Consider the following 13,964-nt stretch of genomic DNA (forward strand, 5'->3'; position numbering starts at 1 on the left):
ACGTGAAATCCAAAAGAAAAAGACCTTACTACTAACGTGGATAAAAAGAGAGAAGCTCCCAAGGGCCCGGGGTCCCAAAATGAGCTTATCACAGGTCATATGACAAACTCTTCTCCTTAAGTGACGTCTCTCTCTATCAAGTCATCGTACCACGGCCACATCCTACAGTCCTAATTGAGCGTTGGTCCTTCAATTTGTATGGGTGTCCTAACTCCAAAATTGGGGCCTACCATTCATAAATGTATACATCTTTTCACAGAAAAGGTTTTGCATTTATGCCAAATTCTCTCACTCGTTTCTCTCTAAAATATTCACCAACTTATGTATAAGTTTTTGGGATTTGTTAAGGAGAGGGTTTGAGAGATTACTTATGTTTTGAGTCTTTTTTCTCAAACCATGTGTAGACTTACCTTTCCAAATTCCAATGCACCTTAACGAGTGAGTGCCAAAACCCTGAGTTTTTATTGAGATTTTATTATGGCTATTATTATCTTGTCCCTAAAATATTCCCTAACTCCTGTCTGTGGTGGTATAGAGATCTTACTGGCATTCATGGACACAACTCTCTCCCTCTTAACTTTCAGTAACTTATTTGGTGATCTTACTCCATTGGACACAAGTCTCTCCTGTAAGGGTGCAACTTGGGTTGGGTTGAACCCATGCTTAAACTATAAACCGTCAACCTGAAGCAGACCAAATGAAGGCTAACCCGACCCAACTCGAAAAATTAACATCTCAACCCAAACCCGACCCGATTTTCCAATTCGGATCGGGTTTACTTGGAAATGGTGATATCTTTTTCCTTTAGGTTTTTATGTTCTAAAAGAAGAAAATAGAAAACTTGTAATTTTTTTTTAAATGTCAGGTTTTGATGTGGATCGGGTCAACCTGACACCTCAATTCGAACACAAACCCGACCCGAGTTGCACCCCTACTCTCTTGTAAACATGAGATCACGGCATTCAATACACCATGATCACAAATGCAATAGATATAATCAAATCAATATTACAGATGTATTGATCTAAACGAGTCTAACCGTGCAAATAAACTAGAGTATAAAAGAATGATTAAGAACTCATCTTGATCAGTCATGATGGTGATCGATGGGGCTGGATCTTCTACTGCCTCTCTGGTTTGCCTGATATTTTATGGGGAGATCTCCTTTGGTCATTTAGATGATAACAAAGAGCAACTCCTTATTTTTAAATAAGGGCCTCCTAGAGGTCCACCCACGATAGAACTCTATTTGGCCTAATCCATTTAACCAACTATAATATCCGGACTTATGTAATTTTGTTGAATTGGGCTACACTAACCATTCATGTCTCAGTAGGGATGAGATGTATTGATTACCCTTATACCCTTTATTAGTCACTTTGGTCAATGGGTAATTCCAATAATTTCACTCTTAAGCTTATTCTCCAATCTAGACCGTCGATCTTAGATCAATAATTGCCCACATAAGATCATGCAGCTCTTTCTAAAATATTCACTAACTTATATGTTTATGTAGATATCTTAATCACTGCATTCTCGGCCACAACTCTCTCTCTCTCTCTCAAATGTGTGTGATGTGAACTCTAACTGACATTTTGCTCCTTTTTTAAATTACTGTAGCCGTATCTTAGCTTTTTGCACTTTGATTTAATGTTTCTCCTACCACATATTAGTCTTGCCTTCGGTACAAATGGTACTGCCCTCCTTTTCAATTAATGTCACTCAACTAAGTGATAGCTGGAGACGAGCCTTTGAAAGAAAATCGTGGCCCACAACAGATACCTCACTACTCGGTGGGGAGTAAGGGAAAAGGATAAAATAACTTGTAACATATTCCTTTCTTGGACTACTAGAATTGGTAGCCTGCATGCCTTAATCTTAATGTTGCATGTTGAATGTTTATGATGATTGGAACCAATGCACTGTAGACTGTAGTCCCAAAACCTTACTGATCAAACGGTCCACATTTCACAGCCAAAAGTCAATATGATTCAATGTCCAGGATCACCTAACCAGTGCAATACAGAGCAATTTCCATTCATAATGGACCCCACATGGTCTCACTGTAGATTTCCAACATCGGTAGTCCGAGGACTATCTCCTAACTTACTTGTCTCTCAATCAATTTATTCGACTTTAAGTTATAAAAAAATCGAGCCTATGCTTCAAATTTATATAGTTTTCCATAAAAGGAAAGAAAACTTGCCATTTCCAGACCTCTTTAAGTTCTCTTTCCTTAACTTAAGGTGAAACTTAATAATGTCAATGGACCCAGATGGTCCGATGGATCTAAAGGATCCAAATGTAAATCCACAGGATTTGGGCACAACAGCTAGATGTGAACGTGTTCATTGGATCCATATATTAAAGTTTTGGATTCAAAATTACGTTTAATTTTGAGTCCAATAATCATTTTTGGACTCAAGACATAATGAATAGATGATCAGAAACATGAAAAATAAATAAAAAAGGATGCCTAAATTCATAAAAATAAATGAGTAATAGATCTCTAAAGAATGATCTTGATGGTGATACCGGACCATCCATGTGTGGGCCATAGAAGTACACTGTGACCTTCAGTAAAACACATAGACACACACACACACATACACTCTCTTCCTCTTAGTACGTCGCAGGAGCGCCTGCGACTACATTTAATGACCATGGTACTGAATTAGCTGAGCGAAAGAGACATAGCAACCTCGCAATCTTGGAAGATTGTCTGTTTGTGGTGCAATTCCTAACCTTGATTTAAGTGTGTAAAATTACATAGCTTATAGATTTAAAGTTGAACATTTAGTAAGAAATTATGTCTTAACTTACCATGTGTAATGAACTATTATGTAGTTAATGGGGCTGTTCTCCATGGGGATAGAAATCTTGGACAAGCTGTTCCTAGATTGGCTACCCTGCTTCAATAATTTTATCTTAAAATAACCTCGGATTGGCATTTGGCAACAAGACTTATATGGTACACAATATACGCTACCCACTGCTGGGGGATGTTCTTGACGAGAATGTCTCTTCGCATTTTGCATCCAAATCAATATCATCAAATTAAGAGTTGCATTTAAATCTTCAACTAGTTCTTAGAACTAGGACTTTGAATGGAGTTTGCCTTGAGACCTAGGCGAGTCTTCTCAGCCGAGTTATGACTCAATGAATCAACCCAATCAATGAAAAAAATATATTCAAAATGTTAGAAAATTAAAACATTGAGATTGTACGACATCTCAACTTAGACGAGTTAGTGTCGCACCCAAAACCATCAACTGCTTACATACAGGATTTGATCACTCAGAGTCAAAATCGAGTCAGCTCAGTCACTTCCCTCGAACCGAGTTCATGGCCATTTTCTTCAACAAGAGACCAGATTCTAGACTCAATTAGGATGAGAAAAAGATAAATATTTTTATTTTTAAATTAACTGACTGAGTTTCGATTCTACTCCGAGAAAATGAAAAGAAAAGATGTTAATTTCTGGGGGAGTGATAAATCGACTCCCAAATATGATAAATCGACTCCCCATGTGTCTTTCTCTCTCCTCTGGGTTAGAGAGAGAAAAAGGAGAGAGATAGACAGATGGGGAGTCGATTTATCACTGCCCTAATTTCCTTATTTATGGATGATTTAAAAAAATAAAATGCAAAAAATGAAAATAAATTTAGAAAGAAGTAGCCCCACAAAGGACAAATATTTCTGTCTTTAGGCTAAAGATAATATAAAAATAAGCTCCCCATACCCTTTGGTATATAAATAAATATAGAGAAAATACGGAGGAATAAAAGTGGTTGGCATCAGTATTTTTAAAACTTATTTATTTAAATATTTAATCTTTATCCGAACGTTCTTCAGGCATGAGGTTGTGATAAGGACCGTGCATGAATCAGGAGCTTTACATTAATTACTTTATTATTTTTAAAATAATTATGTTAATTAAAGCTTAAGCATTACGATTAAGAAACTATCAGGATGTCGGAAAAAAAGGGAGTGCAGTGGGAGATTAGGAAGATAATTAAACAATTAAAATAGGGTTTAAGAAACTTTCCTTCGGACAATGGGCTCAGACGCGTCATACAGACTACAGAGGGTTGGTGGCTTTTGGAACTGGTCCATAGCTGGGGCCCACAATTTGATAGAAAATAAATGAAAAATCTCATAAGCAATCGGATGATCCTAACCGCTGACTAATTGGATAGAGCAAGGAACACGGAACTCCTTCCTCCTTTTGACTAATTTACTAGGAAAAGGCAATGTGGGGGGCCACCAATTGAAGGGTTCTAATAAAATGAAATGCAAATTGCTAGCGTCCATTGCAAAAGGCATTTCACAGCTGGTCATTCACATGTCAGACCAACCACCTCGTGTATGGAGACAAAAGGTGTTGTCTTCTTCACTAGGTGGCTAGTATGACATGCAACAGATCATCTGCGAAATGCCTTTTGAGATGGACCCTAGAAAATCCCGAATGGAATTAGATATCCCCCTTCTTCATCCATTACGGACCCACCAATTGTACGATGTAGATCAAGACATGTCATTATTTTGAGCGGTCCGAAGAGCCGCCAAATCACTCATCTTTTATTATTTTAATCAGCATATAGATGATGATTAAAGCTTAGCCATAGGATTAAGAAACTAATAGAATGTCGGCTAAAATGTGGTACATGTGAGATTAGAAAATTGAAGTAGAAAAAAGAAAAAGGGGTTAAAGAAAAAAAAAAAAAAGTATTCCGGCAGGCAATCGTGCGGAAATGTCAGGGGCTGAATTTGGAGATTCTATCGTATTTCGTACCTACCGCTAAATCCGGCGGTGTCGCTAATTCTACCGACAAATGTCGAGGGGGTTCAATCCTAGTCGTTGGATCTGATTTTGCTTTGACCCCGGTTAAAGAATAGACCGTCGGTGACCTTAACTAAACTAACCATGGTTATGTTCGCATGTTTGTGGCGGTACTGGATCGCAAATTCCCCGGTAAAAACACTCGTCCCCTAGATTCAGATATTTGAACGTTTTCCGCCAAGTTGAGTTGAAAAAAAGGAAAAAGTGTTTCCATGGAAATCTTTTCCTCTATATTTTAGGAAAGGAAATGATTGTAGAACCACGCTTAGGAATTAGTGAATAACCGCTCGATTTACCTTTTTCTTGGAAAGCTCGTCTGGCCCGTGTACACGTGGCACTTTATAACAATTTGTCCTTGATAAACTTGTGGGACCACTATTAGCGCAGGACCTACTCCTATTCGGATGATCTTTAATCATTCGATCAACATCTTGCTTAAAAATGGATCTTCATTGGCCCATTATCTGGTCCATTGAAGTAGAGAATGGTTTGGATTCAATGGCCCACCGTTTTTCCAATCGGATGGCTAGGATTGTCCGAAGAAAGAACTCCATTTGTAATTTTACGTTTAAAGCACTAAAGACAAAGAGCCGATTAATCGCAATTGAAACATCGTGTGGGGTCACGGGTCATCACTAACGTGCGCACCATCGTATCTTCCTCCTATAAAAGAGACATAAATCTCTCCGTCTTTCCCTCACAAACTCTGCCTCTCTCCTTCACATTCTCTTCTATCTAAAATGGCAGCCATAGCGGCGGCTCCAATCGAGCCGAGCTTCGACGTAGACAAGCTCAGCTACGAGATCTTCTCCATCCTCGAAAGCAAATTCCTCTTCGGATATGACGATCCAAAGCTCTTTCTCACCGGAACACTACCGGAAACCGAATTCCCCGCCGAAAAACTAAAATCCGGAGCCGGAAAAGTTCGGATCCTCTGCATTGATGCCGGCGGAGCCACCGACGGTATCCTCGCCGGAAAATCCATATCCTTTCTCGAAGAATCCCTCCGCCGGAGATCCGGAAATCCCGACGCTCGGATCGCCGACTTCTTCGACGTCGCCGCAGGTTCCGGCGCCGGCGGGATCCTAGCCGCCATGCTTTTTACGAAAGGAAAAGACGGCCGGCCTCTCTTTAAAGCGGCAGAGGCAGTAAAATTCCTCGCCGAGAATCGCCAGAAGATCATCTCACCGTCTCGAGAAGGAATATTCCGGCGATTATTCCGTCCGTCCAATGCGGAGAGAATATTCCGGCGAGTTTTCTCGGAATATACTCTCAAAGACACGATCAAGCCTGTGCTTATACCGTGCTACGATCTTTCCACCGGAGCGCCGTTCTTGTTTTCACGGGCGGATGCTTTAGAAACGGACGGATATGATTTCAAGATGAGGGTGGTGTGCTTGGCCACATCGGCACATCCAACGGTTGTTGGAGCGGTGGAGATGAGATCGGTTGATAAGACGACGAAGATCTTGGCCGTTGATGGTGGGGTCGCGATGAGTAATCCGACGGCTGCTGCAATCACGCACGTGCTGAATAATAAGCACGAGTTCCCGTTTGCTAGTGGGGTTGAGGATCTTTTGGTGGTGTCTTTGGGGAATGGAGAGTCTGATACCGGGATGTTCGGTCGCCGGGATCGGACTCCGTTGCCTGGAGAGTTAGTTAGAATTGCCGGGGAGGGAGTTTCCGATATGGTAAATTGACAAAAATGCCCAATACCTTTAGAAACATTTTAAGAAAATTTAGAAAAATTGATATTGGTACTAACATATTTTAATATTTGTACACAGTCAACATGTCTTCTTCTTTTCTCTTTTAATCTGCTTCTGAGAGCTTTTGGGAACTGTAGGTTGATCAAGCGGTTTCCATGGCATTTGGGCATATCACGACAAGTAATTACGTCCGGATTCAGGTATCTATATAGTAAACAATTGAAGGGTGTTCTTCATCATTTAGTAAACAATTGAAGGGTGTTTTGTGAAAATTGTAAGATGTTATGTGCAACACCAAACACTCTCTAGTAGTGGACAAATTCGTTATTAAAATCAATAAATCTCTTTGTTTTTCTTTAATGCTAAATAATATTCTTATGTAAATTAATTAGGCGAACGGATTCAACACCGGAAAATCGCCCATCTCGAAGAACCACAGTTTGAGTGACACAAAAAGACTGGTGGGGGTCGCGGAGGAGATGTTGGCACAGAAGAATGTCGAGTCCGTGCTCTTTCGAGGGAAGAAAATTGCAGAGAAGACAAATGCAGAGAAGCTCGATTGGTTCGCGGGTGAACTTATTAAGGAGCACGAAAGAAGAAAAGCAAGTATTTTCCCGACAGTCGTGCTCAAGCAAGCAACACCGAGAACTTCATCTTCGACGACATCTTCGTGTTGATATAAATGGGGTTTTACTTGTTGTTTTCTCTCATTTTCTTCTCTTCTCACTGCTCGCCGCTTGTGATGAACTAAGACATCCAAGCTAGAGCGGAGCTGTTTTTTGAAATATATAATTATATATTTATGGATTGTAGAAGATGTAAATTCAATTATTGAAAAATATATAGTCAAAGTTGTTGCGTGCTTAACACTATGAAATGTATAATTATGAAATTCGCTAAGGCGCTGTTTAATTTCGAGTCCAATAATCGGTTTGGCACTCATGATCGGTTGATCATAGTCCTCCAAAACTGATTATTGGACTCAAAAAAATTATTAGGCCCTGTTTATTTTGGTTTTTGAGAACCGACTGAGAGTCCAAAACTGATCATTAGACTCAAAATTTTTATTAAGCCTGGTTTGTTTTGGATTTTGAGAACAAATTGTGAGTCCAGAACTGATTATTGAACTCAAATTTATATTTAATTTTGAACCTAATAATCAGTTTTGGACGAAAAATCAATTCTCAAAATCCAAAATGAACATGCGTAAGGGAAGTGATATATGAGCCCCCTTTTCTTCCTTTGGCCAGCTCCCTCTAGTGTATTTCTGACTACCCTTTTACACTACAGGGGAGTGGCCTAGGGAAGAAAAAGGGGGGAATATATCATTTCCCAAGGCCTAATTGTTGATTATTAGCTTAATTTCCCGAGTTACACGCGCTATTGACTTGCCGCATGATGGGCTCCACACCCGTACAACCAAGATCAGATGATAGCGAAGTTTGTTTCACTGAATGTTTCTTTCTTGGGAAATGATATTTCCACCCGCTTATGTTTGTCTTTTTATGGAAATGACTTGGTCGAAGGCAAAAAGAAATGGTAAATGCAGCCATATTCCTGAAAAAGGCAAATAGTGGAGGCGAAAATACCGAAACAGGGGTGGAAATATCAATTCCGTTCCCCGCAACCCCGACGGGTTATATATGTGTCTTATTCATTGACTTTTTTGACTTTCTCTGAATGATTTGGGTGGCTGCACGCAACGGAGAAAGAGTATGAGACAGGTGAAAGGCCAAGGGACTAGCTTTGGAGGGAAATCTGTGGGACCCATTGTTATTCATTTATCTGTCTAGCCCCAACTGAAAACATGTGGGCCCACCCTTCAATCAAATCCTGTCGACTTTGTGGGCCCACCCTCCATTAACATGATTGCTGGACGAGTAGAGATCCAAGACGGTTGCGCAATTGGAAGGTCTAGATGCAATCCAAGGATGGGGCCCACCTAAATGCGACTGATTTCTTTCTATGTTTCAGGTCTAGCTGATATTGATGCACGGAAACGAGTACCTGGTAAGGTTTTGAACAATTAAAGTATTTTTAAAAAAAAAACACACAAATCCTGAACATTTTTACCTTTTGTGGGCAATGCAAGATTTGGGAATCTGTTGTATTGTTAAATTTGTGAAGAGGGACTTGCTAGGCAATTCCACATAGAGCCATTTTGCGGCTCCTTTTTTCAGGAGAGAACAGCCACTTGGTAGCAAATTTTGTCTTATTCATTTTATTCATGTAAGAGGCTATTCTCTCCTTAAAAGTGTGGTCACATTTCTGTTCGGAAGAATATAATTTGCTAGTCAATTTCGCACAGGAAACCATTTCGCAGCTCACTTTTGTAGAAGATAACAGCCACACAGGCTCACTTTTTCACAGATTTTGTCTTATTCATTTAATTCGTATGAGGTGGTTGTTCTCTCCTGCAAAAGTGACCCGTGAAATGGCTTTACATGGAATTGCCTAGCAAATCCCCAGAAGAATGCAGATATTTTGAGAAGCTTCTCCTTTCAATTACTAACAAGGTTTGTAGGTCCCTATATATTGGTCATATTGGAAATTATAAAAAAGAAGAAGATGATCAACATTAGACAGATCACAATCCATTGATGGAACAGTTGGGATCAGCAGATGGACACAATCTTCAGACTAGCCATGGTGGGGTCCATAATTTGGAGGGTGCAGATTAAGCTGCACATGAACCATGTGAAATTGTGAATAGTAGGTAAGGTCGAGATCACTACATCAGAGACCTTTTATTGTTTGGAAATGAATACATTCGCCACCTTGTTTGTAGATAAAGGCAGCAAGAAGGCGTAGCTCACACTCTTTACTCTTTAGCAATGCCATTATTAATTATAATAATAATTTCATTAAATAGGGGATAAAGTTTTTTATTAGTTATAATCTATACAATAAATAGATTCATGAGAAAAGGGAAGGTGTGGTAGTGAAGCTTCATGAGTAGAGACCCTTTATCTTTTGCTATTTATTAGGATTTTAAAATCCCTGACTATGTGTAGGTGTGAGATAATAATGTTCACCAAACAGATTAATGAATTCATCTTTCTTTAACTCATGAAATTGTCTTTGGTAATCAAGAAAATAATGGGTAATGAGGGTATCATGTGAATGAAATGACACAAACACCCTTTATAATGAGGGTACTATGTGAATGAAATGACACAAATACCCTTTACAGAGGTTTTAAGTTTTCCTTTGCTTTGAATTTGACACAAGCTATGGTTTTAGATATCTCAATATATCAGCCTGTATGCCGATATTTCGGGAATATTCTGGAGTACTCCTGATATCCGATATATGGGGACCTTCAAACCCCCTGTCTGAGGGTAATCTGGGAAATTTGAAAATGACACAAATATCCATAACAGGTAAAGGCATTTCGCGGATGACTTTGGCAATATGCTGAAAAGTGAGCCTGTGCGGCTGTTCTCTAATGCAAAAGAGCCGCGAAATGCCCCTTCCGCAAAATTCCCTAGAAAAATCTTTTCCTGCATGGGTTCAATAAATATTTTCAGGTGAATCCTTTTTACTGAATTCCCCTTTCTTCAGGAATTCCGTTGCTTTTCTTTCCTCATCATTTTTCCTTGTTATTTTCAGTTTCTTGCTTTGACCCAATGTTGGCGGTTGGGCATTTAAATACTATAATAATAACAACTGAAACATTGTAGCTCCGACTGAATTCGAATTAAAAAAGGCAAAGTGATTATGATTTCTACTCTTCTTCTTTTTTGCAGGCTTTTTATTTGAATTAAAGTGGTATTGGCGGTCCATGTTATTAATTATTGCTTGGTGGGGGTCCATTTAGTTATGAGGATTAAGGAGTTACTCTCCCAGGTTTGGTTTAAATTTTGAGATAATAATTAAAATCTACATAAAGATAATAAAAATTAATAAAATGATGGAATTCAATGAAAATTTCTTTAATTATGTTTATATGGTTTTTTTTTTTTTTTTTTTGGTAGGTAAGCCTTCTACCTCGAGGTTGAAATACAAAGCCTCAACCATTGAGTTACAAGCCCAACCCCACTTTTTTTTTTGTTAGGTAAGCCGTAAGCCTCAACCATTGAGCTACAACCCCAATTATGTTTAAATGTTGTGGGAAAATTTTCAAGAAAAAGATGGTTCTTGACGAGTGACAAGAAAAAAATATGGTGGTGGAGTGACGACAAACCCGTCTCTAGCGTCTTTTGCCGGACTTTGCCGCATGCCTAGGGGACCATGGCGAGGTGACCTTCACTCATACAATGCCATATTGGGCGTGAGGAATGCTTCAGCTGGGAGCAACATCATTGTAATATTATGAGAGACGGCCAATTTGGCATTTTGTGTCTCACATTTGATTCATCCGAACCTTCCATTTGATATAAGTCCTGATTTGGCTCCCATATGACCCCAATCATCTAATAGATCATCTCAACTAAGTGACTAACCGGAAAATCAGGTTTTCTTTTTTTTGGTGACAGGTTGAGATGAAAAAATGCATTTTGAAGAGATTCATCTCACAAAATGGTGAAATGCTGATTTTCAGGCAACACACACTTAGGCCATGCTTGGCAACCATGAATTTATTTTCATTGATTTTTTTTTTAATGGCTTTTTTTCATGAAATATTAGCTTACCAAGTGCTGAGAGAGAGGCAAATAATTGAGAGGGCAGGAGTGAGGAAATGCTAAGAAGTGGCATAAAAATAAGGAAAAATAAAACTCTATTTTGAATTGAGTTTTTCTTTTACCCGTCTTGCTTCTCTCGCCGACCCCTTGATAATTCCATGAAGAAAACTTTCATGGATGCCAAACAGGCCTTAGTCATGCCGGAGGTGAAACAACCTCATCACCCAACAACACTAACTTCCAATTATGTGAAGCGCATGTCATTGAATGTGAATTGTTCCAGATTCTTTTGTCGTAAAATGAACATAAAACAAATTCTATGCCCATTTTACATGTACAGCTATACTTAAGCTGATATACACCTTTTTTCAGGGTATGTGTACATATGTAGTGAAGGCCCAGAGGCGGCCCTGTGGAACTCAAAACCCATCAAGCTGAGGATAAGTAAGCAGTTCATTTTCCTTTTCTAGACAATTATCATCCTAACTGTTGAATTTTTTTTTTTACGGGAAAAGTATTTCCTTTTCAAAGCTTGGTTACAAAAGAGCTGAAAATTATTTCTTGGAAATGATGGAAAAGGAATAAGAAACATTTTCTGCCAAAAATATTTTCCCTGAAAACAAAACAGGCCCCCATTGGTTAGGAATTAGGATTGTCCATCAACGGTGATTTTCAGGCTATAGCCTCTCCATGTTATTCTCTCCGGAATGAAGGCCAAGAACCTTCTTTCCCCGTAAGCTTTTCTGATAACATAATTCCCCCGCCTAAGGCCCTCTGTTTAGATTGAAAGAAAAATATTTTTTGAAAACAACAAAATATCATAACCTAATATAAAAACCCGTACGGGTGTGGCACTTGGGCTTAAACTCATGGATATGCTCCCCGGGCTTACCCGATGCGAGTGGTTTACGGGTGATTGCACGCATCCGTTAGGAATAGTCCCGCCCTATAATTTTCCTAGGAAAATTTTTTGTTTCCAAGTTTTAGGCTGTCTATTTTGGATTTTGAGAACCAATTGTGAGTCCAAAAGTGATTAACAGACTCAAATTTATGTCTAATTTTGAGTCCAATAATCAGTTTTGGATTCACAATTGGTCGTCAAAATCATAGGTCCCACTCATTTAAGATTATGACAAGCGGCTGTTGTCCTAAATTTGTAGGAATCCTTGCTAGGGGTGCAACTCTAGGTCGGGTTCAACTTGAAAAAGAAGAAGAAGTCGGGTCGGATTCGAGTCCGGGTTGAGGGTTTGGGCAACTTGACCGGAGTGAAACCCGACATTTTTTATCAATTTTTTTTGTAAGCTTAAAAACTCGGCTGGGGTCTGGTTTGGGTTGGAAAAAAGGGTTCTTCGGGTCAGGTTCAACTTGAAAAAAAAAAGAAGGAGTCGGGTCGGATTCGAGTCCGGGTTGAGGGTTTGGGCAACCTGACCAGAGTGAAACCTGACATTTTTTATCAATTTTTTTTGTAAGCTTAAAAACTCGGGTGGGGTCTGGTTTGGGTTGGAAAAAAGGGTTCTTCGGGTCGGGTTCAACTTGAAAAAAAGAAAAGAAGTCGGGTCGGATTCGAGTCCAGGTTGAGGGTTTGGGCAACCTGACCGGAGTGAAACCCGACATTTTTTATCAATTTTTTTTGTAAGCTTAAAAACTCGGGTGGGGTCTGGTTTGGGTTGGAAAAAAGGGTTCTTCGGGTCGGGTCGGCCTCAACCAGACCCAACCCGACAGCCCAACTCCTTGCAACCCATTCTGTGAGGGAAATGCCAGGTGATGCAGCAACTTGTAGCAACGGCATCCATAGAATGTGGCTGGCAGCAAGAGAGTCTAAAACATCCCATCTAAGAGTGGAAATTACAGCCCACTTGGACTGCGTGTGGCTGAGAATTTCGAGGAGTTTTTTCATGGTGGGAAACTCAAAATGCTTGTTGCTCAGCATAGACTCTGGGATTAGTGGAATAAGTGGTCAACAGGGAGGAGACAAGCATTGAATTTGCCTGGAATTTACCTTGAACTCTGAGAATAGTGGTCAGTGTTTGGTTGTTAACCTCATAGAATAGTGTTAGGGGGTGCCTTTCCAATATAGAGACAAAGAGAGAAAGCAAAGAGAGAGAAATCTGCGTTCACAAAAAATCTAAGCAAAATTCCACCCTTTTTTTTATTTGGGAAATGATATCAGTATTTTTTGATATCCACGCCCTCCTTGACTGTCTTTTAGTATTTAATGGGCTTGTGAGAGCCTTTTGGGAACTGTAATAATTTGTTAATGCATTTTAAATACTAAAAGACAATCTAGTTGAGCTTGATATCAAAACATTGGAGTGTTGATATCATTTCCCCCTTTATTTTGTGGTTTTGAACTTTGGATATTATAGAAGAATTTTTATACGGTGCCCAACTGTGAAGTCCCTTGTGGGCGGTACCACCCACTTGAGACTTGATGGCCTTTCTATAGATAGGGAATAAGGGGGGTCACATAAACAGACGTGCAATGATTAAACGGAGACATCCCTTTGTCCTTTGACCAGAGGTCGGAGGTTCAATCCTACCTTACCTAACACGCAAAAAAAAGTAGACATCCCTAGGAGTCTCCAGGGATTTCAATACTATATTGGCAACCAAACTGGGGGTTTTACTGATGTGGAACCCAAATTCCAAGCAAAATCCCTAAATCATACCGCCTTTTGTGTAACAACAAACACAAGGAAGAGGAAGTTACTTGGTTTATTGGGTTTTCTAAAAAAACAAGACGAATATATATAGATTAGGCCCACTCCACATACATCATAATAACTT

At 39.5% G+C, this 13,964-nt stretch overlaps 1 protein-coding gene across 1 annotated transcript; it reads left to right on the top strand.

The window, feature by feature from the left end:
* The first annotated feature begins 5,553 nt into the window (after positions 1-5,553).
* LOC143882685 (patatin-like protein 7) lies at positions 5,554-7,419 on the top strand. The gene is made up of 3 exons (XM_077386134.1): positions 5,554-6,534; positions 6,690-6,752; positions 6,945-7,419. The coding sequence occupies exons 1-3, from the start codon at positions 5,584-5,586 to the stop codon at positions 7,227-7,229; spliced, it is 1,299 nt and encodes a 432-aa protein (XP_077242249.1). The 5' UTR covers positions 5,554-5,583; the 3' UTR covers positions 7,230-7,419.
* Positions 7,420-13,964: the final 6,545 nt, after the last annotated feature.

This window comes from Tasmannia lanceolata, unplaced genomic scaffold (assembly GCF_043159265.1).
Source record: "Tasmannia lanceolata isolate RefF3 unplaced genomic scaffold, GAP_Taslan_0.1 ptg000008l, whole genome shotgun sequence".
NCBI lineage: Eukaryota > Viridiplantae > Streptophyta > Magnoliopsida > Canellales > Winteraceae > Tasmannia > Tasmannia lanceolata.

Coding starts and splice junctions, on each gene's coding strand:
- LOC143882685 (XM_077386134.1), top strand. CDS start 5,584: ATGGCAGCCATAGCGGCGGCTCCAATCGAGCCGAGCTTCGACGTAGAC. Junction 6,535..6,689: donor GGGAGGGAGTTTCCGATATG/GTAAATTGACAA, acceptor TGGGAACTGTAG/GTTGATCAAGCGGTTTCCAT. Junction 6,753..6,944: donor GTAATTACGTCCGGATTCAG/GTATCTATATAG, acceptor TAAATTAATTAG/GCGAACGGATTCAACACCGG.